We start from the raw sequence: 25242 nt of genomic DNA, 5'->3' as shown, positions 1-25242 counted from the left end.
ATTTCCATGATATTTTAATTTGATTTATTTATTCATTTCAGGCAGTGGTCAACATTAACAAAACAACCAAAACATAACAATCAAAATTAAGACTTGCTATGAAAAGGAGTGGGAAGAAGAGAACATTTTCCAGTTCCCAGCAGCCAGACACACCTAATGGTTATCAATATGGTATGTGCTTTACCCAACAATTGTTACACCATGCTCTGCTGAATTTAAAAACATATTTGTAAGTAGTACATATAACGCACTACTTGTACACTATTTGAAAAGCTTGGGACTCTTTAGAAATGTCCAATGTTTTGAAATAACTGTATATACGAGGACATAATTAGAATTTATCAATACACGTCTGCATGCATGTATGTACTGTATGTATAGAGATTATACAACGAGAGAGGGCGATTATGGGAGAAATATACAGTGGATATATAAATACACACACGTCAACTCACGAAATTGTCATGGTGACCTGACCCCAAACTTTCTCACAATTGTGTACTGTATACCATTACAAATTTCTGACCACTAAACAAAGACCTTTTATGAACCAATTCAAGCAGATATACAGTAAGTCATCCAGTAATGTCAGGATCCTCCAGTCCACTGTTACAAAACCTGTGGGGGAACCTTATTCCTACCATATCAGTTTTTAGAAAGACGGATGGAACAGTCTTGATTATATAACGTTGGCAGCGCCTAAAATTGTAGCTATAAATAAACAAAGTTGCCTCTTTGCTTTTGGTCTTGTTGGATGACCTGTTCCCTCCTTCCGTTGACAATTCTCACGTCACTGTCTAATAATAGTCCCGGCTGCTTGCGCGTGAGAACTACATTACCCACAAGCCCGCGAGCCCGATGCCAGTGGTGACGGTACAGGTGACAGTAGACGCGTCGAGAGGCCGCCACACGGCTACACGGGCAAAACATTGCGCGCTGCGTAGCGACATGTGCAAGTGGCGAAAGACGTAATCTTTTTGGGGCGTTTACTTGATCAAACTCAGCACTTTTTTTTTCAGTGGTAGAGGTTGTTGCTGTTTCCTCCCTGGGGAGTGCACCAGAGAAGTTGTCGCCGAGCTACTCTTAACTGCGTTCTGTCTGACCTTCAGAGCTGGTAAGCGTGCCGTTTCAACAAAACTTCACTTTTAAAACAACGCCGGCGTAAATCAGGCAAAGCATATTTCAACTTTGAATGGATTATTTTATTAATGTATGTATTTATTTGTGTGTGTGTGGGGGGGGGGGCGGGGATTACGTTTGTATTTAAAACATGTTATTTGTGCTTAGAAAAGGCAGACACGTTTCAAGAACTTTAAGATGCTCTGCAGTCCCATACATTTCAGATCAGTCAAACAAATTCAAATCGTGTTTTTAATTTTAAATGTCATAATAGTCGGTTATTGTAAGCATCTTATTGAAAACGTTGAAAGGCTCTTTGATTCAGCTCTCGATCAAGATTTTGTCATTTGAAAATGCACGACTTGTTTCTTTCTCACTAAGCGTCAGCCGCTTGCCATTTCTCAGCTGAAGCCAGGCCAGTATCAGTAACAACACCTCAGCCCCAGGCTGTGTTGCTATGTATAAGCTGTGACTACATAAATTATATTGCCTGCTCAAATACTCTGGCTTGCAGTTAATTGCACACTGCCAACATAACTTGTTGAAGGTACCACAAAGTATGTCTTCTCTTTGCCTTCAGACTTAAATCACGACCCATAGGTTTACTATTAGTGGGAATCTAATTTGTCATACTGGTTGGTATCACTGTTACAAGAAAATAACCAAAAAATGTGATACTGTACAAGGAATATGATTTTTTTTTAAAACAGTCCAGTCATCAGGATAGTTAATGTGATGCATTCCCATAGTATTTCTCAGTGATCTAACTTTACTCCCCTTCGACAACTCCTCATGACCCCCCCATACTCCCCATAATTAGTGAAGTCGTACATAATGGTGTGGCTGTATTACAGATATGAAAAACAAACCAAAAAAACTGGACATATGAGTGCAGTGAGAAAATAGGACAGAATTATGTAGTAAATTGTGCTTTACGGCAAGTTTCACATGATGGCAGAGGTCAGTTGATCACTGCGAGGCGTTGTGTTGTGTTGTGTTTTTGGTGAGTTTTGCGTTTTCTGTTTTGCTTTGTGGCAAAAGATGACCTGCGAAACTACAAGATTTTAAAACTTCCACCTGTTCTTTACTGAAGGCCTGCAGGAAAGGTTGACCTACTCTTGCTCAAGAGCTAGTTTAGCCCTACTTCAAACCTTTGTGCCCCAGGGCATATATAAACTTGATTCAAAAGTACCGGTATCCATATTGTGCTATTGTTCATCATGTTTAATAAGCCAATCTTTTCAAAATACCACCTATCCCCGTCACTCCTTGCTTCATGGGTGGTCTCTCTTCTTTTGTGGGAACATCCAATTAGACCTGCTCAAAAGTGAATGCAAATTACGTACTTACTTATTGTAATTTCGCAAATAGTCATCTTTGCTGTAATGGACAACATGCCTTAATTAATGTGCCTGTGTTGTCCACTTTTAAACAACAATGTCCACAATTAAACAAACTAGAGATGTCACAGTTAACCAATTAATCAATTAAGGCTGGCAATGGATTTTGGAGCCCAAAAAAAAAGCGTTATTGCGTCTGATTGTCCTTGCTCTGCATCTCTGTGGCACCTTGCTGAGGGCAACAGGTCAAATAGGTCACTGCCAGGGTGAGAGCTGTCCTGATGCTTTTTGCTCGGCTGAGGCAGCGTAAGGCCGACGCTCTGCTTTACTGCTTTGACTTAAATAGTAGGAAATTAGCATCTTCTAACATTTGTACAAATGAGCTGCTCTCAATTACACTCTCTCCCTTCAAATAAATACCTGAGACTACGAATCGAGCAAATCTGATAGGGTATGAGGATTTGAGCTTTTAATTCCCTTGAGTGTTTTTGTATTGCCAATCTGGTCATGCTGAAAAGTGTTCCGAATACAGTGGTGCCTTGAGATATATATGAGTTACTTCTTTTTAAAATGAGCTTTTCAAAATACGAGGTGTCATTCAGCCATCTTTGCGCTTTGACTTCTAAGTGCAAACTTGCGATACAAGCGTTGTATATAGTGGCAATGAACTCAATTCAACCCACTACACAATCAGCAGCACTTTGGCAAATATTTGAACAACTCATTAAAAAAAGAGGCTTCCAGCTGTTTAATGCCACTCCCAGTTGAAGTGTCACACTAACCATGAAACAAATTACACAATATGTATAAAATTACCACATAGCTTTGACATGCGAAAGCCCACTTAGTTTAATGCTAACATACAATGCTAAAGCCCATTGATATGCTAACCTTTAGCGTTGACACCGGAGTCACGTTTTTAGGACTCCGGATACATGTAGACAGACAATACAAGAATATTCACAGGTGTATCTTTTTAATCTGCTGCAACACAAATGTCTATTATTACAGACTCCGGTAGCCAAGGCAAGCACACCAGAAGGAGCAGCACAATGAATTAGAATGCAGCATTAAATTATGTTGCGCCAACGATTGAAATTTTGGAAATTCTCTTTAATTATCAAAATACAATATCATAGAGTGCCATTGTTTATTTAAAAACATGACCACAAAACTGATTTGTTGTTGGGGCGGCTGGAATGTATTAATAGAATTTTCTATTCCTTTCAATGGAGAAAGATAATTTGAAAAGTGTTCATGGAACAATTGAAACTCAAATCTCAGAGCACCACTGTACTTATTTAGTATTATTCTCAAGAAATTGCGTTTCAGCAACATAATGCTGGTCATCAGTCTAATTCTTTAATTTCCAAGTTATTTGTCAAACGCCATTTAAGATTCCTTGATGATGACATCAAACCCTTTGCGGCCTCTTAAAATTTGGACGAGATTCTCTCACTCCCTCTCTCTTCCAAAACCTCTGCAGCTCACAAACTGAGACAGATGTAGACAGACGTTGCAAAGTGCGCACAGTGACAGGAGTCAGGGGTAGGTAAACAAACTCACTCAACAGTGTGGTCGCTGTCAGCCAGGTGTGAGGTTGATTCGTATATTGAGCAGCTATAAAAGCACCACATTACTTTCATCGAATTCTGTCTGCGTTCTGTGGCCCGGTGTCGGTCTGCACGGCACTTGGTCCACCCCAATATACTGTATCATTGTCAGGCATTGGGTCACATTGTGACCCATGTAAAGAGTGTACAAACTCGGGCAAGCGTGTGTGCAATCCATGTCGAAAAGTGTGCGCGTGCAAGTGGTCCTATTTCAGCCTCATTGGGCCTGTGTTTGCCTATACGTGTTGGTAGTGGGGCTAATTTTCCTCAAGTAAACAGAAGCGTCCGTGCAAACACACAGAAGTCAGCTTGGTCCGATGTACTCCAGTGTGAAAGCGCACTAGGTGTGTGTAAATACAACTTCAGCAGCCATATGGATAGGGACTGGGTTTTTTTTTGTTGGGTTTTGTTTTTGTTTTTTTGCTTCGTGACTGGGCCAGGAAGCGCCTGCGTGATTTACTGGATTTTACTTAAAGAAGAGAGATTAAAAAAAAAACGCACACAGAAAATGTCACGTAACGGTGCATCTTAGAAACCAGTAGAATGACAGCTTGGCATGTGATATTTGATGACCCATGATCTAGAAGAGGTGAGTGTGGGTGGGATATTTTGGGGCATGTGCTGAATGTGTGACTCCACTTCCCCATCTGTGCTCATTTCTACTGTCTCATATCCTCTTTTGACTTGCAGACTGTAGCCTCTGTCTTACACAACAAGTTTTTGTTTTTTTGTTTTGTTTTTTGAGCGAGAGGGACACACAAACACATACAGACAAAAACACAAATGCAGTTGACCTGGTTTTTGGATGAACCGCAAGGGTCGTCTGTGATTTGTGTTTGGGGCTCTCTTTCATTGAATAAAAGGACCAGAACAACTTTTGGAGAACTGTACTCCTACTAACACTGAACATTCTTATCTCGAAATTCTGTATATGCTACCTTACCACTGCGAGTTTCAAACAAGTATAGAGGGGGGGCGAGGGACTAACCCCCCTGTTATTTTAGACCACAGGTGTTTGTGTTTCAGACTAACAGTGGCAAAACATTCAAAGAAAGTCTCTCCTTGACAGCACTCAGCAGAATCAGCTCTTTTGAAACGGTCTTCCGATGATTCATAGGTGTGTGTCGCTCGGTCAGGAAATATATGGATTTCACTCAGACGCCCCAGACTAAGCCAAGCGATTTCCACCCTATCGATTGAGATGACAACACAAAGGAAATATTCATCGGAAGCCATCACTCGCAACACATTTCAGAAAACACCCCGTTGTGATGTCATAATTAGAATGACCATCACCGTTGTTGGTCTATTACCAGAAAGCTGATAAAACCATTTCTGGAAACGGTGATCATGGATCACCTGTTAGTAATTCTCAAAACAGTAACGACGTGAATGAATAATTCAGTGATTTAAAAATGCTTCCCGTCAACTGCAGAAACACCCATGCTTGCAAAGCTTTGGAATCTGTGATTAGCACACCCACATTATTCCAAGTTATTTGTTTCTCAATGGTTCAAGGGGGCTTCCACTGTCTTTCTATTAAATGGCTATTAGCTCGCACTGCATTTAGCAACAAAGCAGCCCGGAGTGACTGGCATTAATTTCGTGTGGCCCTTATCTGGCAACTGAGCTCACAAATACCTCCCATTCCATTTCGCTGCGCATGGTGACTTTCAGCCATGCAGAGAGAAATGCTGCAGGGCGGCTTCGCAGGTTCGTGGACGTGGTCTCTTTTTGACGCAAGCTCATTTCTAGTTCTCCATTTGTTTACATAGCGTTAATAATGGACACTGAATATGTTCTGAAGGGAAGAATATTTTTGGGCTATAAACATCAAGAGGTTTGGCCACTTTCTTGTGACTTGAATTTACCCTTTTTCGCTATGTTCTTGTTTGTGCTGTTACAGCCAATGGATTTTCAGTTTATATATATATATTTTTTTTTTAAATATCACAACAGTTAATCCATCAATAAATCTTGATGGTGTAAGTGAAATTGCCCAGGTCAAGAATTGAAGAAACCCACTCAACTGTACAGTGGTACCTCTACATACGAACATCTCGTCAAACGAAAATTTAAAGTTACGAAATGCCTCAGCAGCAAAATATTGCCTCAGGTTACGAAATAAATTTCAAAATACGAAAGATAAAAATACTGTATGAGTTGCTCCTCGCAGCTCAAAGTTTCCTGAACGCAACATACTTATAGCTATTCTGCCATTGGCTATTCCCGAGCATCATCCTGGCATCCCAGTGGCTAAGAGGGACCTCTATCGTACACGTCAATGTGTGTGGATAGATAGATATTTGTCTATGCAGCTTCCTCGTCATTTGCCCCTCAGACCAGTCCGATAGTTTTACATAAATGTGAATCGTCCAGTTGGGCGATCGCTCACTATACTCTATTTCCCTCGGACATTTTCGAAGGATTTTTAAAAGCCGACAAAAACAGACGTCCTTGTGTCAGTTCTTTACAAAACGCCAGGCAAAAACCACTTCTGAGAGAAAGAACATGAACTAAAAAGGGAAAAAAAACCCCAGATGAGAATGCAGTTAAAAGTTAAATGACCATCATTGTTATTCTTTATTCTTTGTTTTTTATATTATGCACAACTCTCTTTTATTGTGCAATAATCTAATTTGTAACATGTATTTGTGACATATTTTGATGCATTTTTATGCTTTAGAATACATTTATGTCTGAATTTTGGGGGGCTTGGAACGGATTAGGGCATTTACATGGAAAATGCGTCTTAATTAATTAATTTTGTAACCACTGTATTTGAGCCTCCTAAGCGTCCATTTCCTAAATAGACTTCAGACTTTACGTTTTTCCCAGTCTGTCTTGCAAAACAGATCTAGCTGAGGTATCTTTCCACAGATTCTCAATTGGATTGAGGTCTGTACTATGACTTGGCCATTCTAAGACCTGACATGCTTCATTTTAAACCATTCAATTGTCGATTTTGCTTTATGTCTACGACCATTGTCTTGTTGAAAAAGTAAACTTCCGCGTGACGGACCCATTGTCAAAAGCGTACACGACTGTCTTGGTTCGTGATGATTTCTCTCCTTCCACTTTCTTTTTAAGATTGGCTGGTCTTGACAGGAATGCAGGTTTCCCAGCCAATAAACCGAGGGCCTGGAGGGGTCCTGCCCCTCGACCAAAATAGCCCTGTAAATACACTGCAAGCACTATGAGAACTGGAGCTTGCCCAGCTGATGAATGCTTTGTGTACAAACAAGGCATGTTTGTCAGTCGTGTACTGCTGAACCATGCAGGCCTATAAATGTTGGTCTTTGTTGTGATAGGCGCCAACCTCTCGTAGAGGGGCACTTTGATACCGATGCTTGTGTGCATTCATCGAAATAAATACTGTGGGCAGGTTGCATGCAGTTTTCTTGAAAGCCTTTCTCAACGTGACTCTCAGCCAGACATCTTTTGTGGAAGTTTTGTGAGGACAGATGACGGTTTGCTTTTTAAAACGCATTTTCATCAAATTGAATCATATTGTATTTCGTTTTTCTTTTTTCATTTAATTTTTCTTGATATGAAGTCAAGTGTTCCTTTGTCCCTGCCCAAGTTAACACAAAGATGATTCCTTCGGGGCAAAATGCTGTCATTCGATTCAGAGTGGCTGACGACTACAATCTAATCAATTATAGTCACTTCAAAAGGAATCTCTCGCCATTAAACGTGGTCTGTTCTTCATGTAAGTCACTGCCATAGACAAATGCAGTTTTCTTCAAAATAATAACGCAAAAACAAATGATTTTTACTGAACACAATATGGACATGTCAGAACTTAAAAATATGTGAACAGCTTGGATTTTATAAGTGGTTCAGCCTCGTTCGACATAACCTCAAGCAAACATTATGATAGATACAGATCAGAGGAATGTTAGACCATGACTCCGCTTTCATTATTCCTTGGTGGTCAGGTGTCAATCGCCCTCTAGTGGTCATGCTGCAGCATCTCAATCGGGTTCAGGTGCATTTTCTTCTGTTGAAGACATTCATTTGTTGGTTTACTTCTGCCTTCTGGTTATTGTCGTGTTCATTGCCCATCCTCTGTCGAGCTTCAGTTGGTTGTTGTGCTCCCCCCCCCCCCCCCCCCTCCGTGAGTAGCATTGTGTGTCCATTACAAACAACTCAAGTTCAGGATCATCTGCCCACACCGCTCATTGCTTGCCGGTAGCATCCACGGTGTCCTCCAAGACATCCATTTGTTTAACGTTTGAGCTAATTTGTTGTCGTCAACAGAGATGTCCGCATGGGCCAGATATTCCTGGAAGTCTTTAGCTGATTTTTTGGATTCTGATTCGTCTCATTGAAAATTCTGTTAATGTGCTCGAGCAGTGCTCTTTACAGGACGACCGCAGCTAGGAGACATTGCGTTTGTTGATGGTTTGTCTGAACCTGGACTGATGTACGTCAAGGTTTTTGGAGACCTTTTCTGGGACCTTTCCAGCTTGATGAAAGTTAACAAGTTTTAATCTTAGGCATTGTGGGAGCTCTTTTGTGTGTGCCACGGTCTCCTCAGAGCAATGCTTCTTTGCAAAATCAAAACTTGTGTGTGCGCGTGTGGCACCACTATATAAATCAAAAGCAGTGATTTTACAGCCATCTGTATGTCTGTCAGATCACAGATTTGTTGTTCATGTCCTAAAAATCAGACTAAATTCTTAAACGTCCAGGAAGTCATTCAATAAATCTTTATATTTACTGTCCTATACAGCAAAACACAAATACAGTTTTTTTGCGTGCGTGTCTTATGTGAGGTGTGTGTTAGACATTTGCTCACAAGGAATGGGGATGAAGTTTCTGCAGTCGCAAGAAGACAAGAACAAAAAAAAAAATTGGGGATGAATTCTGTAGACAAAGTTCTTTTTGTTGTTGCTGTTGACTCCAGCTATCAGCCTAATTTAGGGGAATAGTAAGAGTGGGAGGAGGAAGCTGAGCCAGTTTTTAGAGCATGGGTGAGGGTGGGGGGGGGGGGGGTGAGGAAGATGATGAATAGTGACTGTAACTCCGCCAGTTGAAGGAGGGGTGACAACACAACCATTGAACTCGCTTTTGGAAGTTGGTGAGGCTCAGCAAAGCAAAAGTGTATCTGCCGGCACGTGGAGGAGCGGCTTTCACGTGGATGTCTTACTTCTGAGCTCGTAGGAGAACTGCCGGTAAGCATTTGAGCTCCTACATTCTGCAGTTGACCAGAAAGTTTTTTTTTTTTTTGGGCTACTACAACAGAAGCACTTTGAAGTCGTTGTCGTCTCTAAATGATCCCCGAAATACGACTGCGTATAGAGAGCATTCTATATATTTTTTTCAGATGACGTACTGTATCGTTTGTTGCACTCAAGTGTACAGCGTGTATCAATAACAGCGACAACAATTTGTATATCTTGTGATCTGAGTGCAAATGCCTGTGTACAAAGTGTTCGCTAAGTAATTTTTGTTCAACCAGTTTGGTTAGGCATGAGGAAGAGCTGTTTTCATTTTCGGGATTCAAATTAGACACCATTCTATTTTACTTAAAAACATAGTTGAAAAAGGAAAGGGAACACCAACCTTACCTGCTTTAAAAGAATATTCACAAATGTTAGAAAAAAGGACACAAAAGTCAGTTGTTTTCCTGTGTTGTGTGTAGAGGAAGTTACTTTAACTCTGACAAAAGTAGGAGTTGTGATAACCGAAGGGAAGAAAAGGGAAGTGATGCGCCGTGTTTTGTTGATGATGATCATCTTTGTCTTTCCTGTGCCTTAGTGGGAGCTAATGTTTACACATTCACTAGAGGTGGACTAAATATAGACGTTTGTTTTGCATTGGGACAGAACGATTCGCGGATGTTGGCGGGTCCACGCTCCTTACAAACGGTGGCCTTCCTTCAGAATGTTGGTCACTTCAAATCTCATCTGGAGAATGAACGTGAAAGTGTCCAACTATTTATGTCAGGCGGCTGCTTTAGCCGCAGACAGCATTTTGGAAACACGATCAAGACCTTCATTCGCTCTCTCTCTCTCTCTCTCTCTCTCTCTCCCTCTCTCTCTCTCTCTCTCATATATATATATGTCTTATTTTTTAATCACGCTCTGTTCACATCTATCGGTTGTATGTACAGTCCTGTCGGCGCAGCGTCTGTTGATTTCGTGCCTCCTCCGTTAAGAGTCTTCAAGTGTTGTTCTGCGGGTTGTGCACCTGTTAACGATATGTTCCCCATTTAAACATGTCACTCATTCACATCGCATTTGCCAATCTTAGCTCTTGCATCTGAGCAACTATTCTTTCCTTAACACCAACGGTTTTCAAATTGTAAAAGTTTTGAGGTGTGCCTTGGCTTCAGCAGCGGACTTCAGGGGAGGCATGACTAAATATATATATATACTTTCTCAGCTCAGAACTTTCTCAGCTCAGCTCACATTTTATGCTGTGTAAAGGCACCATTTTTGTTGTTGTTGCTTGCAGATTTTAAAAAATTCAAAAACAGAAAATCTTGCCAACAACAGCCGGTTTTAATTTGCATCAATAATACAAAAACACTTGAACAGCTGCAATTTAATTTAAGGTGGTATCACACTGCCTTGTCAGTGTTTGCGAATGTTGTTCTTTGGTCAGGGTTCATTCAAGGTCGCAAAAGATTGCAAAGATGTTCGCCAGACATTCTCAAACAACTGGCAAAATGGCCACTCCCTAAGATGGATGCAAACTGGTGGCTTTTGCTGCTTGATTCATATCCCACAAACAAAATATTAATCAGAATAGATGAGTGGGGCTACAGAATTTATTACGGTACTGTAAAGAAAATGTTTAAGTTGGTGAGCTGTGATTGTTTGTCACCTGAGCCCCGTGCAACTTTCATGTCATTTTCAGTCGACAAATGCAAAATGGCCACCACCTGAGATGGGGGGGATATTTTGCTTCTCAATTCATATTCCTCAGACACAATTTGAATCAGAATACTGCGTTAAGATTAATGGGGCTGCACGGAACACATTATTGTAATTACATTTTTTTTAAATGGTTTTTAATTACGGTAGTTGACCTCACCTTTCATGGTCGCAAACAGTTGTTTTTATCTTGCCGCCATCAAAATTAAAACTCGTTGAAAATGTGACAAGAAAAATTGTTACTGTTAAAACTGTTTGTAAATATCTGGCGAACATTTGCAACTTTTAACGAACCCTGATGAAAAACCTATATTCATTATGTGCACAAATACTTGCAACCAATCGCCATCCGGGCTTCAATGTCAGAGCTACTGTGATATTTTTCAAACAAACAGCCTTCTGCAGGTTGAGTAGAAGCACCTGTGGCTTTTTTTTCATCAATGTAAATGTGTGAAGAGAACACCACAGAGTTGCAATTACAGCAATGTAACTAACATTATGTATAACGTATCTGACAGGCCCAAGTTTTTGGTTTGTTGTTGTCGATTTGAATGGGGGGGGGGGGGCGGGGTGACTGTCCCACAAGCCCGCTGATTTTTACATTTCCATTTTATAACCAAGCATCTTTTCTGTCGTTTTGTCTTTTTGTTCTTGTTCCATCCCATCACCGCTCTCCTGCATCGTCGTCATCATTGTGCTTCAGCTTCCAGACATGTAATCATCATCATCATCAACAGCAGCAGCAGAGCGTAGTCCTGTCGGAAAAAAACTATTTTTCCTCTCAAACAAGGTAAATGCCGTATGTCTGCACTCTTGAGTTTCAAATCTAAAATCAATAGAAGACGTCCATTCTGGCAGTCGCGCTTTGTAGCGCCTTGCAGTGTTCCCAATGCTAATAACCTCCCCATCAATTTCAAGAATGAATTGATATTTTAGATGAAGTCCCATGAACGGATCCCATCGGGATATCAGGAAGCGTGTACGGCATGAACACGAGACGCGTGTCTGTCCGTCTTCATCCAGAATGTTTGGTGTGCTCTTGTCACCAAGGGCTATGGCTGTTTGTGTTTGTCAAGTCATATTTGCCGGGCCAGCCGCCTCACATAATCCTCCCAAACAGAACCTGTAACTGAAGACACTTTGTGTTCATGCCTATAGGCTCACCTCAAGCCCCCGCACAAACAAAGACGTGCGCTTAGCAGTAAGCCAAGAAAAATGCCTGTTTCAAAGGAAAGCTGCAACGCGTTCCTGAAAAGGAGAACAGAGAAAGTGAGCATGTTATTTTAGTCCCTACCCAAATTGTGAATATGTGTGTGTCTGTGTGTGTGTGTTGAGTCAGATTGACTGCGTATGTTCCATTCGTGTTTGTTTTGGATTCATACTTTTTGCGCTAATGAAAGCACTTGTAAATTATTATTTTCGTTTCATGTGTAGCACTCGCGTGTCTGAATGAGAGGCTCCAGCTTTTTTGTGTTCGTCTATACACAAATTCCCCCCCCCCTTTGGCTGCTAATAGCCCTTTGTTGGCATAGCGCACGTCTAAAAATACCCACTCATATTAACACCATATCTGTTAGCACAAGTGACATGGCACCACACTGCCCCCAAGTGTGTGTCCGGGCACACTATCAAATATGTGTTACGAGTTGGTTTGACGGCAGAAAAGCACTCCTCGTAATAATTTGTCAATGGTTTAACGGCGCCTGTGGTCCGCACACCTCCGCTTGACGCGCATGTTGGTGGTGAATTTGTAGAGTTGACCTCTGCGCCCGGCTTCCTCCGTTCCGTGTCTTCCCACTGGCGCCGAGCGTTTGAAGTGCCGGGGCTTGTGACATCACAGCGTCGGACACAACAATGGTCCTGCTGTCCCTGCGCTGCGTCACAGATGCCTGCTTCCCCCGGTGGATGCTTGGCAATGGAAAGGCCAGCGTGGGATGTTATACTGCCTGGTAGCTGTGTGTCACCATATGAGATCAGGAAACGATAGCCCACTTGCGTGCATGCGTGCGACACTTCAAATCTTACATACCATGACTTAGTCAGAGCTGCAAGGCACACACGAGTTACGTCATGCGTGTTTGACAGCATATGGATTTCATACGAGCCCTCAGGCTTCTTTTCCACGCCCTGCGTAATCGTTTGTCTTTCATCCTGTTGTTCCTGTTGTTGTTTCATTGTGCAAACGAATAAACAGCACGGCCGCGGAATGTCACCTACCACGAGATCTACTTTTAGCAATTGACCCGTTGGAAGTTTCAATTGATTTACAACAAACTGGTGCACATCTAATGTGTTGAAATGAATTTGCTAGATTTTTTTTGGCACGTCTCAAATGATACAAATGTATCTTGTCATTTATTTGATTTGTTATTTGGACGGACGGAGAAGCTTTTGATGATTATTGGTGCAGATCGCATCGGTCTGAAATTAGTCACGTCCAACGGCAAAAAAAGAGTGTTTTATAGCTCTTCAGAAATAGAAAGGGTTTGAGATGCCGCGAAATAGTGGGCAAATTTTTATTCAACATAACTTTTCTTGTGTCATTTCCAGCAGATACAGTGCACTTAACAAATCAGAATTCACTGAATTGCATATTATTAATCATTTTGGGCTTTCTTAACGTATGTGTGTAGAATTAACTGACATTTAATAACTTTTGGTCGGATGTGTAAGTTGGTTGATTATGTATTGAACAATTTTGAACATAAAAATTAAGATTGTATATTTGAGTTCGTGAGTACCTCGTTTTATCAGTCACATATAATCTGTAAACACATACGCATCCGGAAAACATCGCTCTTTCCGGGTTTTTTGTGTCATTTATTTCACCTCTGATGGTCTTTGACCGTGGATCAGATTTCCACTTGACATTTTTGTGATTGAATGCAAGTGTTTCAATTTGTCATTATCTGCACGGGTGTTTCTTTTTCATGCGGGCGATCCTGCAGGTACAAAGCGGGCAGTGTATGCCCCCCTCTGGTGCTGAAATGCACACTTTGGACAACAGGCAGCTTCAGCCTCCCTCAATAGGAGATGCCATTCTTATTGTACCTCATGCACAATGACCTTTTCTCTCTTTGCCTCGTTCCACTCCGTCGTCTTCGTGACCATGAATGTCCAATGTCTGAGTCTGGCTCCGATTGGTGGTTCAAAACCTCATGTGACTGCATCTGTGGCTGTCAAAACAACACCGAGACAAGGAAAATGAAGTAGAAACCGTCAGTCGCTTGCCGGCACGCTGTTTGTTCACTCCAGCCGAGCTTAGTCATGCAGGGAAATGAACACGTGTCATTGCAGAAGGGGAACTGGGAGTCCCCACCGAATGTTTATATCTGAATGTCGCAAGAGGCTATGCGTGAGAGAAAACAGAAGGATGTGCTGTAAAGAGGTCAGGGTGTTCCCCATTACCTCTTTGCTCATATGACCCGAGTCAGCATGTATCGCAATACTCGTTTTAGCACCCCAGTGCCCACCATCGGCACGATTGCTCTTGCCATCCATCCTATATGACTGCAATGGAAACCGCCCAAATTTGATCGCTCTTCATTTTTTTTTTTTTTTTTCAACTTGCATTCATTCTCTCACAGCTTCCACCACCTCTCGGACTGGACTGTGGTGCGTTGACTTCGTCTCGCCCTCCCCTGCCCCCTCGACCTCCAGCAATGGGCTCACGCATTGGTCTGCGTATGCAGGTAAAAGAAATGAGAATAACTTGTCCGCCGTTGTTATTGTCCACTTTTTTTTTTTTTTTTTTTGGGGAACTTGGAAGGAGAATGGAAACAAACGGCTCACCTTGTCATTTTGCAGTCAGCAATTGTTTCGTGCTCAGTGATTGCACATATTTCCATCCTCAGCTGATGCGAGACCAGCTGCAGCAAGAGGAGCAGCGCGAGCGGCAACAGCAGCAAAATGCAGCCCTGCAATACATGCAGCACCGCATGGCCGTGCCACCTGCCCCCACTGCGGCCATTAGCACCCCCCAGAACTACCAAAGCATGCAGGTGCCCGTGGAGGTTCTTAAGGTCAGTAGGACTGCTGCGATTGATCATTTTCACATCTATATTCCCCATTTTGGGACTAGAAAAGATTTAAATTATGACTCTTTATTGTATTACCGCAATGTGCTTGTAACCTTATAGGCCGCTCCTCTCTGCTGATTTATGCGGCGATGTCCTAATTCATTTCTTGTTTCCGGATGTTATTGTTCATTATTTTCTCTTGCAGTTTTAGCCAGGCAATTTGTGGCAAGTTCACTGTATCGCCCAATCACTTATTTCGTGGTTTCCCATGAAATAATTAGTTAATTGGTTAATTTGTTAGGGCGGCCCGGTAGTCCACTGGTTAGCACGTCGGCTTCACAGTGCAGAGGTACCGGGTTCGATTCCAGCTCCGGCCTCCCTGTGTGGAGTTTGCATGTTCTCCCCGGGCCTGCGTGGGTTTTCTCCGGGTGCTCCGGTTTCCTCCCACATTCCAAAAACATGTATGGCAGGCTGATTGGGAGCTCTAAATTGTCCCTAGGTGTGAGTGTGGGCGCGGATGGTTGTTCGTCTCTGTGTGCCCTGCGATTGGCTGGCAACTGATTCAGGGTGTCCCCCGCCTACTGCCCGAAGACGGCTGGGATAGGCTCCGGCACCCCCCGCGACCCTAGTGAGGATCAAGCGGTTCGGAAAATAGATGGATGGATGGGTTAATTTGTTAATAAATGGTTAATTAGTGACCCATGTTGTGGTGATACTGGATGCGAAGCCAACTTTCACCTCCACAACTCTGCATCGCGTTTAGCCAGCCAACAATCATTGTTTTGGGCGTAACGAGTGAGTGATTTCGGAAACCAAGTACGGATGCTCGGTAAACATTTGGCACCTCTAAAATTCCAACGGAAATGGCAATAAACATTTTAAAGCACACTCAGGGAAAGCAGAAGGACACGCTCGCTACGAGCAACACACGAGTTGCTTTTAAAATGCAGCAACTTGCAAACACACCCAAAGCCCTTCATCACATCAATCCTTTTTCTTCGCTTATAATGTTTTAATGATGGCGAGACCGCAAAATGTTCAAAAATCAACGAGAGTTTTGCTTTCCTTTCCGATGCAGGTACAGACCCACCTTGAGAACCCGACAGACTACCACATCCGTCAGTCTCGGAGGCAGCAGGTGAAAGAGTACCTCTCCACCACCTTTGCCACCAAACAGGTATCTGTCACTTATCATCCTTCCTCAGCGCCATGACATCGTTCCTGCATATTGGAAGTTGCTCAGCCGCTATTCTGGTTCTCTCTGTCAGATGGTTCACGCCGTAGCAGGGCCAATGCCACCATCTCCCCCCGCGGCCATTGGGCCCACGGGGGGTTCGGCGTCCCTCCCCCCACCCCTCCACTCTCCACACAGGCGCACTGAGCAGCTCATGACCGGCAGTAGCGCACCCAACAGCCCAATGGCCATGCTCAACATCGGCTCCAACCACGAGCAAGAGGTAGGGGCGCCGAGACTGCGGCCTGTAAACATATATCGGAGGTCATGTCAAATAGTGCCGTTTACAAGAAAACACCTTGAACAAGTCTCCCCTGAAATATGACCTTATTGCATACATATAACATTATGAGGATTGAAGATTATCCCCATTACCGGCACATTTTATGACAGGTCGTAATGATTTAATTGTCCTTTGGTAAGCTGGTAAGCTGAAGCGGCATTCTAAAAGCCATTTGTGTCGTGCGCACCGTCGGTGAATAACTGTATTGACGAACTGACACGGGCGTTCATTGAAGTTTAAATGCTCCATTATGGCCTCGTAACAGACTATTACGACTTTAACAAGTGACAGACCAACAGTTTACTATGCCAAGGGCCTTTGAACCTGGCAGACTTTGACCAAAATCTCATTTACCGGAGCTCTCGGCCTCTTTTTTTGTCAGTCTTACTGAGAGGAAATAGCCTAAGCAGTTAGTCCATGGAGAAGTCATCTTTTAACTCGACTCTAGACTGAAACATGCGCCTGCAGGTGAGTTCACCTGAAGGCCTCCCGACATGTCATTTTGAGTGTGCAAATGTGGCTCCGATGCAGGACTCATCTTAAAGTTCGACGATATAGGCTATGATAATACTCTCATAACAAGTGTTCCCATGTTTTGTTTTTTTCAGATGGATGAGGTCATTGATGACATCATCAGCATGCAGTCCAGTTACGATGATGTTCAAGCCTACATTGACCCCGTCCAGATGCCCAACACAGTAAGTCCGGCCAAAACGAACACGTGAATGACGATTCTGAGCGGTATTATATGGACAACGGTGTTGATGCAATCTTATTGATCAGTTCATTAATCAATTGGTGCAGAGTTCAACCGCACCGATTGGTTTTCTCAGAATTCTCATTCCTCAGCTCACCCTGACATATTGCAAACATCTTTGCTTGTGGATAACTGGACAACAAACCCTCAAAGGCGCAATCCAAAATGTTAAAGATTTCTTTTCTGAAAAGATTGGACGCCTTTACAAATTCATTGGTTCCATTTTAAAATCGTGTGCGTAATGACCAGTCTTTGAAAAGTTTGAGCAGAATACTTTGGATTCATTTTATGCAATTATACCAGATTGCTACACAATAAGAGTAAATTCATTCATTGCTTTCGTATTTTTCCCCATACATCATTTTCTACCTCCAGGATTTGTATTTATTTATTTTGACAAAATGTTGAAAAAATGTTACCTAGCTTTAGGCATTGAACAAGAAGTTTTAAATAAATAAATAAAAAGATCCCGTCATTACGATTTAAATGTAAGTATGATTCAAAGTGTTTATCACACATTTGCTTTTTTATTTTTTATTTTTTTGGGTGTCCAAACCCAAGCAACAATTTGTGATGTCACAAGCATTTTCTTGTGCAAACACCCAACGGTTCTATTGATTTGCACATGCTGAGCAAGGTTATACACGCCAGCAAAAACATGTCAATTGAAGACTGAGGGTGAGGGCCAAAGTAAGAATTAACAATTAAATTGCCGGCAGTTAGAGTTCAACGTGTTTACAAGGTATTTGGAAAACGGGAGGAGGAGGAGGAGGAGGAGGAGGAGGGGGCAATTTGTGCAAAGGGAAAACAAGGCTGAAAGTCCAGTTAGGGGAAAGTTCACTCTTGTTTGGTGGCGGGGAGAGGAGTATCTAGACGAAAATTGGATCAGTGCTGCTGAGGTCGTGTCCCGACACAGTCTGCTGTGGAGTGAGGAGGAAGGACCCCCTCCGACCTTACTGGGGGGGATTAGAGGATGAAGGAGATGAGTACGACTTATGCCATTGTGGAAGTTATTGAAGGAGAACAAATTCAGCTGGTAAGATATTGACTTATTATTTGAACTGCTGCGGGCAGTGTTGGTGGAGTTGGTCGGCGCTCATGGTTGTTGGTCGGACCAAGATGGCGGACGTCTTTAACTACCACCCTCGGGTCGCTGATTGCGCGCACACAGAGTGCGGGGGTGGGAGGCATTTTCAGGTTGTCGCAGGTTGTGCGATGCATGGCATGAATGTTTGATTTCATCTCATTGCAGAATTATTGGTCGGATAAATTTCCTCTGACCTTGATTGGTTTTATCTGAGCGGGCACCTTTGCCTGCAGGCGTTTTCCCGTCGATTTGTCATCTCACATCACAACAATAGATTGATGAGATTAAGACGATCAACACTGACGCGTCTTGTGGTGCGAAGCCCGTGAACTCAACGAACTGCCGGAAAGAGAGAGAAGAATACACATGTGTGATTTGTGCAGTTTTCGGATTTCTTGTATTGCGAATTCACCAACCAGCGAATCAAACTCACCTGCTAATCCGGACGGGGATTAAAAAGGAATACTCCTGGAATTCTTGGAATCTCAAAGTTTAGTAAGAGCCCGGCCGGGATCACCGCTGAATACCAGGAATTTACTCTGGGGTGGAAGTTAAGAGTTTGTGTTGATGTGTGGCCTTGCACACTGAAACCCTGAGCCACATAAACCATACAAGTGCCCCGTTAAATGCCATTTCTTTTGGAATATGGCGTTCGATAGGTTTTAGCTGCAAATGGGGGTTGCAATGCTTCTGCGCTGCAATTTGACGCATAACTTACTCTTAACCGACAATTTAATAAATTAAATTCATTTCAATGGCACCGGGTTGAAGTCATTATTTGCATTTCACAGCAGGCGATTTGCATACAGAGCAATTTGTTTGTGTGTGCGTGTGATGTGATGTTGGAGCTTGCACAGTAGCCAGTCGATAAGGTATCACTTCCTCTGGACGTCTTTATCTTTCAGGCCTCATTAGCGAGTGCCCCAATCGCCCTCACGCCAGAGAGTAAAACACAATAGAAAACAAGGCATTCAATCAATAAATGAATCAGATAAATGGTCTTTCCGTAGCAAAAAAAAAAATCACAGCTCTCAGCGTTGGCGTTAGAAATGCGACCTTTATGAGCGTTGAATAAAGCCATAGCGACAGATAAGATACTGGCCAGAGGATGACGGTCACTCCTTGCTGCACTTGTCCAAAAATCCTCAGGTGTGATATTGTCGCATTGCGCTAGGTTATCTGTGCTTTACAGCGCACTAAAAACATGGACGCTGACTTCAATAAAGGTACTTAAGCGGGGATGTGAGGCCGTAAATGCGTCGTCTTGGGGCCCACACAGAAGTAATCTGAAGTTACGCCCGCTCGCCCGATGTTTGACATTTCACTTTTTATGATCGACGCTATGCGACGTCACATTTCGGATTTTTGCCGTGAAATGGATTGAAGTATTCATCAGTGTTTCCCTTGAGTAGACCGAGGCACCTATTTTGTCTTAGAAGGAAATCTCACGGCACAAAAAGTAGTTGATTTTTGTCATCGAGCAGAAGAGCATTTCATTGTTCCGCCTGTCGTAAGTGACCGTTGGAGTATTTCCTGCGGCACAGCCGATGCTCACCAACGTACGAATGTCCTACGACTCGTTGGTTGGGAATCCCTGCAAGTCTTTGCTATCATCTATGTCAAGACTCGGCTCTCTTGAGGCCACGTATGGGTTCAGATCAATGTTAAGATGAAGTTGACACTTCTGCTTGTTGGTGTTTTGATTGCGTTTGTGTTTCCATGCCTCCTCCACAGCTCCCTCTGTCCAGCAGCCACCTGGATGTGTACGCAGGTCCAGGGATGAAGGGGCCAGCCATCGCGATGACCAGCAACTCCTGTCCTGCCAACTTGACCATCAAACGGGAAATTTCAGGTGCGTCCAATTTTGCACGCTTGTCGTGACGCCGCTCATTGCACGCGATTGAAACCCTCCGCAATTGTCGGTATATTTGGATCACGGATTGGTTGCCATTTCAGTTTTTCCAGGGTCAGACTCAACGCGTCTCCGTCATCACATTTTTATGAACTGCAGAGGCAATGTTTTATTCAGTAACATTTTAACATTCGTCCCAGATATCCAAGTGCAAAAAGAAAAAGTTGGCTACTTCCAAATGAAGATAAATTCTGATCCAAAAGGACTGATGCAAAGCTGATTGGCCGATGTATACAGTTGAACACGTCTGTAACACAAGTACAAAAACAAGTAAAATAATGTCAAACTTTCTGGTTACGCTGGATTGAATTCTCTAACTTCTGGCATATATTTAGTTTTTGGTTGTTGTTCTTTTCTTTGAAAAAGTGTCGCCTAAAAGCCAAAGAAAAAGTGCAACGGGCACTGCGTTTATTATTTGACTCTTGTTAGGCCCTGAGACAGAAACTCCTTGATAGTTGACAGTGACTTACATTTTGAGAAACTCGACCATTTCAAGACCGTACAGACAGACCAGACTGGCTTGTAGTGATAAAAGTTAAAAAAATATATTTAATCTGTATTACGTATTGTCATATACGGTGTTTGTGTCAGCCATTCGTTGATGACTTTTTGTTATTGCAAAGACACAGAAGCCCGTGCCCTGGCCAAGGAGAGACAAAAGAAAGACAACCACAATCTCAGTAAGTCTTTCCAACTACCAGTGTGCAGTTTTACTCTAAGTGTAATGTTTTTTGTTTTTGTTTTTGAGTGCATTGCGTAATCTTATACAGGGGCGAGACACACACACACGCACACACACACAGCTACGCAAGAATAATCTTGTACAGTTGTATATGCCGTTTAGCTGATTTGGCAGACTTAGTGCAGTGAGTGGGTGGCTAGATAACCTGTAAATTTTTTGCTGCTCTGGCACTGAAGTATACTTAATTGCCCATGACTGTGTGCGCTCATCTGAACGCGAGCCAATGTGTATAGAGGTGTAACTCTCTCGACGTGTGTCTTACTTTTCTCCGTTGTGTCTTTTAACTCATCCTCTTTTGTCTTTCCTTCTTTTGTTGAATCATTTACAGTTGAAAGAAGACGGAGGTTCAACATCAATGATCGTATTAAAGAGCTTGGCACAATGATTCCCAAAACCAATGATCTGTAAGTAGTATTTGTTAATGTGATTTTTTTTTTTTTTTAGTGGAGGTGGGGGGGGGGCTGTGTTAATGTGTTTGCCCTGCAGATAAACACACTTCGAAAAATATCATTAAATGAGCAATCAAATGTTTGTCCAGTTAATAAGGTTGTTTCTCTTCACGTTAATCAGATTATGTTGGGGGTTAATCACATGCCGCCAACTCAATTAAAGATTATGATCATTTTCCAGTCCTAGTTACTTGAGGAGATAAAAAAAAAAGCTTCGGGCACTGTACAGGAACGCTGCTCGGTGACGTCAATGAGTCATTTGCCTTTATGCGTTGGATAGTGACGTTCGCTGGAACAAGGGCACCATCCTGAGAGCGTCTGTGGACTACATCAAACGTATGCAGAAGGATGTTCAGAGGACCAGAGAGGTGGAGACTAACTTTAGAAGGATGGAAATGGCCAACAAACAGTTGATGCTTCGAATTCAGGTAATTTGTCATTTGTTGAAGTACGTTTTTTTTTTTCTTCCCCAAATGTGGTTGGGGTAGGAATCATTTTGGGCCTCACTGTATGTCGAGACACCTCTGCATTGAAAACCTTGGCGTTAACAGGAATTGGAGATGCAAGCTCATCTGCATGGCCTACCCAGCAACTCTCCATCTGCCCTCAACCCAGTAGACGTGATGGCTCCATATATAAAACGAGAGACCAGCCCAGAGGAGAACCTTTCCCACACTCAGACACAAGCTCCCCACCACCACCACCACCTAACCCAGAATCAGGCTCCGCCCCAGCCCCAGCAACATCACTTCCTCCCGCAGACCCACCTGCACCCTCCAAGCCAGGCTCAGCCGCAGCCTCAGCAGCCCAGGCAGCTGAACGTGCTTCCGCAGCACCTCCAGCCCCAGCCGCCCATCCAGTACCCGGCCGTAGGCAGCTCCCAGCCCTTTGACTTTGCCCAGTCGCTGGACTTGTGCGACGGCATGCAGGCATTCTCAGACGGCATTTCGGCGCTGGGCGATCTGGGAGGACTGGATATGCAAAGCCGCAGAAGCGATATGGATTTCCTCATGATGAATGAGCCATTGTCCCCCATCGGCGGCGACCCTCTGCTCTCAACTATGTCCCCAGAGGCCTCTGTCGACTCCAGTCGCAGATCTAGCTTCAGCATAGAGGATGGTGACATACTGTAGGCATATGCCCGCACGCACGCGTACACACTCCTGCCAGCACACACTTTTTTTGGGGGGGGGGGGTTGTTAGTACCACTATGAACCGCCTAAAAAGTATCTCACGTTGCATCCAACAAATGTCAAAACTGATAGCTTCCACTGATCTCACCCACGCAACACTTCACAACAACAGAAAAACTGAAGGAGACACGGTAAACAAACGCTGAGGTCAGAGAGTTCGACCGTATGTCGTTTTCATGAAGGTGGTGGGCATTTTTCATTCACAGGATGAAAACCTTGTACATTGCTCAATTTGCCACATCACTAGATATGACTACACAATACTGAATCATATACAGAAGGAACAGCTTTATGGTGTGCATAATTTACAGGTAGCCTGCAGTGATGACCGTCTCCGTCTCATTTTTGTTTCGGTATATCGGTGATTGCACAATTTTGTCGTCACGATGAGCACTATGGGGTTGGTGTCAGTCAGTTCTTAAAGTCCTTAAAGTGGCCACGTTGACATGCACATTGTGGGCTTTACGGGTGTGACTATTCTAATCTTCACTCTCGGTGTACTTTTTGTCAACTCACACTTCCACCAGTGCCTCTTCCTACACCTCCTTCTTTCTGTAAGTGTGTTCATTGCCATTTAAAACCATTTCATCCATCCATCGTGCTACTCAGGTACTATAACGGAATTCACAAGCAGGGTCGGTTGAATTAAGTGCCGATGGGAACTCGAACCAGGCCGTGACAGAAGTTGATACGGTTAACTTTTCTTTACGGTGGTAGAGGCCCATACAAAGGATGGCTTTTAATCATGTACATATTGCAGTAGAGATCACATCATTGGTTCTCACACACACACACACGCACACACACACACACACACACACACACACACACACACACACACACACATATTTGAGCTGTTGATTTTATGCTGCCAATACCCATCATCCAGGAGTGGGATTGGCTGATTCCGATACCGATCACATGTATCAGCTGCACATTTTTCAGCGTTAGAGCTGCTCACTAACGATTATATTAATAATCGATTCACACACAAAAAGGGGCATCTTTTGGTCCACGTTGTCATGGCAGTTTGAGGATTTAAGGCATTGTGGTTGGTAAAAAAAAAAAAAATCTTGTGGCGGTATTTTTCATTATAAGTAGGGATGGGCATTTGACATTTCCTTGATTAATGAGGGGAAATAATGCTTAACTGATCAATTGTTTTTTCTTTTGGGGAATGGAGAATTGCTGTGTGGAAGTTCTGAACTCCTATTTCCATGGTACAGTGATGCCATGTTGTTCCCAAGACCACAAACCAGTTTGTCAAGAATTTATTCCACGCAGTCGACCAAATTCGTAATCATTATCACTTTATTGGTAGGTGATTGTGCCCATCCCTACTTATAAATGTTTCTTTAGCGTAGTTTGTTGTATTTCCCAAAGCACTGGAAACTATATTATTGTTTTGACTTTGTACCAAAATGATTATTATTATTTTGCAGTTTTCTGCCACTAAGCAGTTTTTAAGTATTTCGTTTGTATTCTTTTTATGCAATGTTCTTTAACCCCCCAGTGCAACTCTTTCCTCCTCCTTTTAAAGGCAGTTAAAGCTACACACGTGTTACTTGAGATGGAGTAAAGAGCCATTTGGGAACTTTTGCTTACCTGGAAGATTTGTACATCTTGATACCTTTTATTTTTCTCGTTATCTTTGAAGCCAAATAGTAGATAAAAGTTGATTCTTTGATCTTAATGAATTCAATTTTCTCACATTGTGAATGTAAAGTTTACCAGTAGGTCTGGTCAGCGGGAAGTCAGTTTTGTGCCTCTTCCCTATTTTTGTAACGGTGGTTTCCATGGAAACCGGAGGACTGACTTCACCTCAACTCTCTGCTGCAACGTTATCAGTGCCTGACCGTGTTATTTTATTTTTCCCCACCAGAGTTGTGTCTTTTCCCATTTCAACCACAGTTTGACTGTTGTTGATAACCTTGCCAACACTCCAAAGATTCGCTCGGAACCCCTCGAGAATTCCACAAGAGGGCGCTCCGCAGCGCAACATAACACAGGGGACATCTCTTGATTTGGAATAAGTTATAAAATGTTTTACCAGAATCCATCAATTTGCTTCAAGCCTTTTTTTTCCTTCTGTGGTGACATATTGCTTTCTCAAATGATGTTTTTTTTTTACCGGCCTAATATAATTTTCTACCGATAACCTTTGCTGTGTCAGCTGCCAAACTTGAAGTGGTGGTAGCTCGTTAGCTGCGATGTCGGCTATTAGCTGCACGTAGTCAAACCGAGACGACAAAAAGCAGTGCTGACATCATTTTTCCATAAAGACCTATTATTTTTTTTATTTTACAAGTTCCAATGTTCAGCCCAATCAAGTGCCCCTTTAATGAAAAGCTACAGACAGAATAGATCAGTGTCATTACTCCAAGGCCCCATTACAGAAGGTAGTGCACATTTCATATTCACGTATCTTTTAACTTATGTAAATATTCAATGAAACAATGTAACCCAATGTCCTTTTTTTCTAGACGATTCATTGTGTGGTGTGTTTGATGTGACCGATGTCGGTTCCCAGTGACAGAAAAGCAGTGCGGTTCAGAGGTTGTCTTGTTTTAAAGTGGATCTGATATGAGATGACTGTTCGTGTGCTGG

General features: G+C 42.8%; 1 protein-coding gene across 6 annotated transcripts; it reads left to right on the top strand.

Annotated features, from left to right (window-relative positions):
- Window positions 1-77: 77 nt before the first annotated feature.
- tfeb (transcription factor EB) lies at window positions 78-24694 on the top strand. 6 transcript variants are annotated; one of them, XM_086117428.1, is made up of 13 exons: window positions 78-1114; window positions 11663-11749; window positions 12118-12228; window positions 14547-14651; window positions 14814-14981; window positions 16057-16155; window positions 16247-16435; window positions 17104-17193; window positions 20074-20191; window positions 20881-20931; window positions 21322-21397; window positions 21723-21870; window positions 21994-24694. In XM_086117428.1, the coding sequence occupies exons 3-13, from the start codon at window positions 12175-12177 to the stop codon at window positions 22573-22575; spliced, it is 1680 nt and encodes a 559-aa protein (XP_085973554.1). In that variant the 5' UTR covers window positions 78-1114; window positions 11663-11749; window positions 12118-12174; the 3' UTR covers window positions 22576-24694. The 6 variants fall into 6 exon arrangements, with proteins under 6 accessions (XP_085973554.1, XP_085973552.1, XP_085973556.1 ...); XM_086117426.1 differs by having other exon boundaries at window positions 20875-20931; XM_086117427.1 differs by lacking the exon at window positions 78-1114 and adding an exon at window positions 9104-9252 and having other exon boundaries at window positions 20875-20931.
- Window positions 24695-25242: the final 548 nt, after the last annotated feature.

The sequence above is a fragment of the Hippocampus guttulatus genome, chromosome 8, assembly GCF_054856545.1.
Source record: "Hippocampus guttulatus isolate MCC_2025c chromosome 8, RoL_Hgut_1.0, whole genome shotgun sequence".
Taxonomy (NCBI): Eukaryota; Metazoa; Chordata; class Actinopteri; order Syngnathiformes; family Syngnathidae; genus Hippocampus; species Hippocampus guttulatus.
The sequence above is the reverse complement of the archived record's forward strand: the minus strand, read 5'-3'. Positions and strand labels throughout refer to the sequence as shown.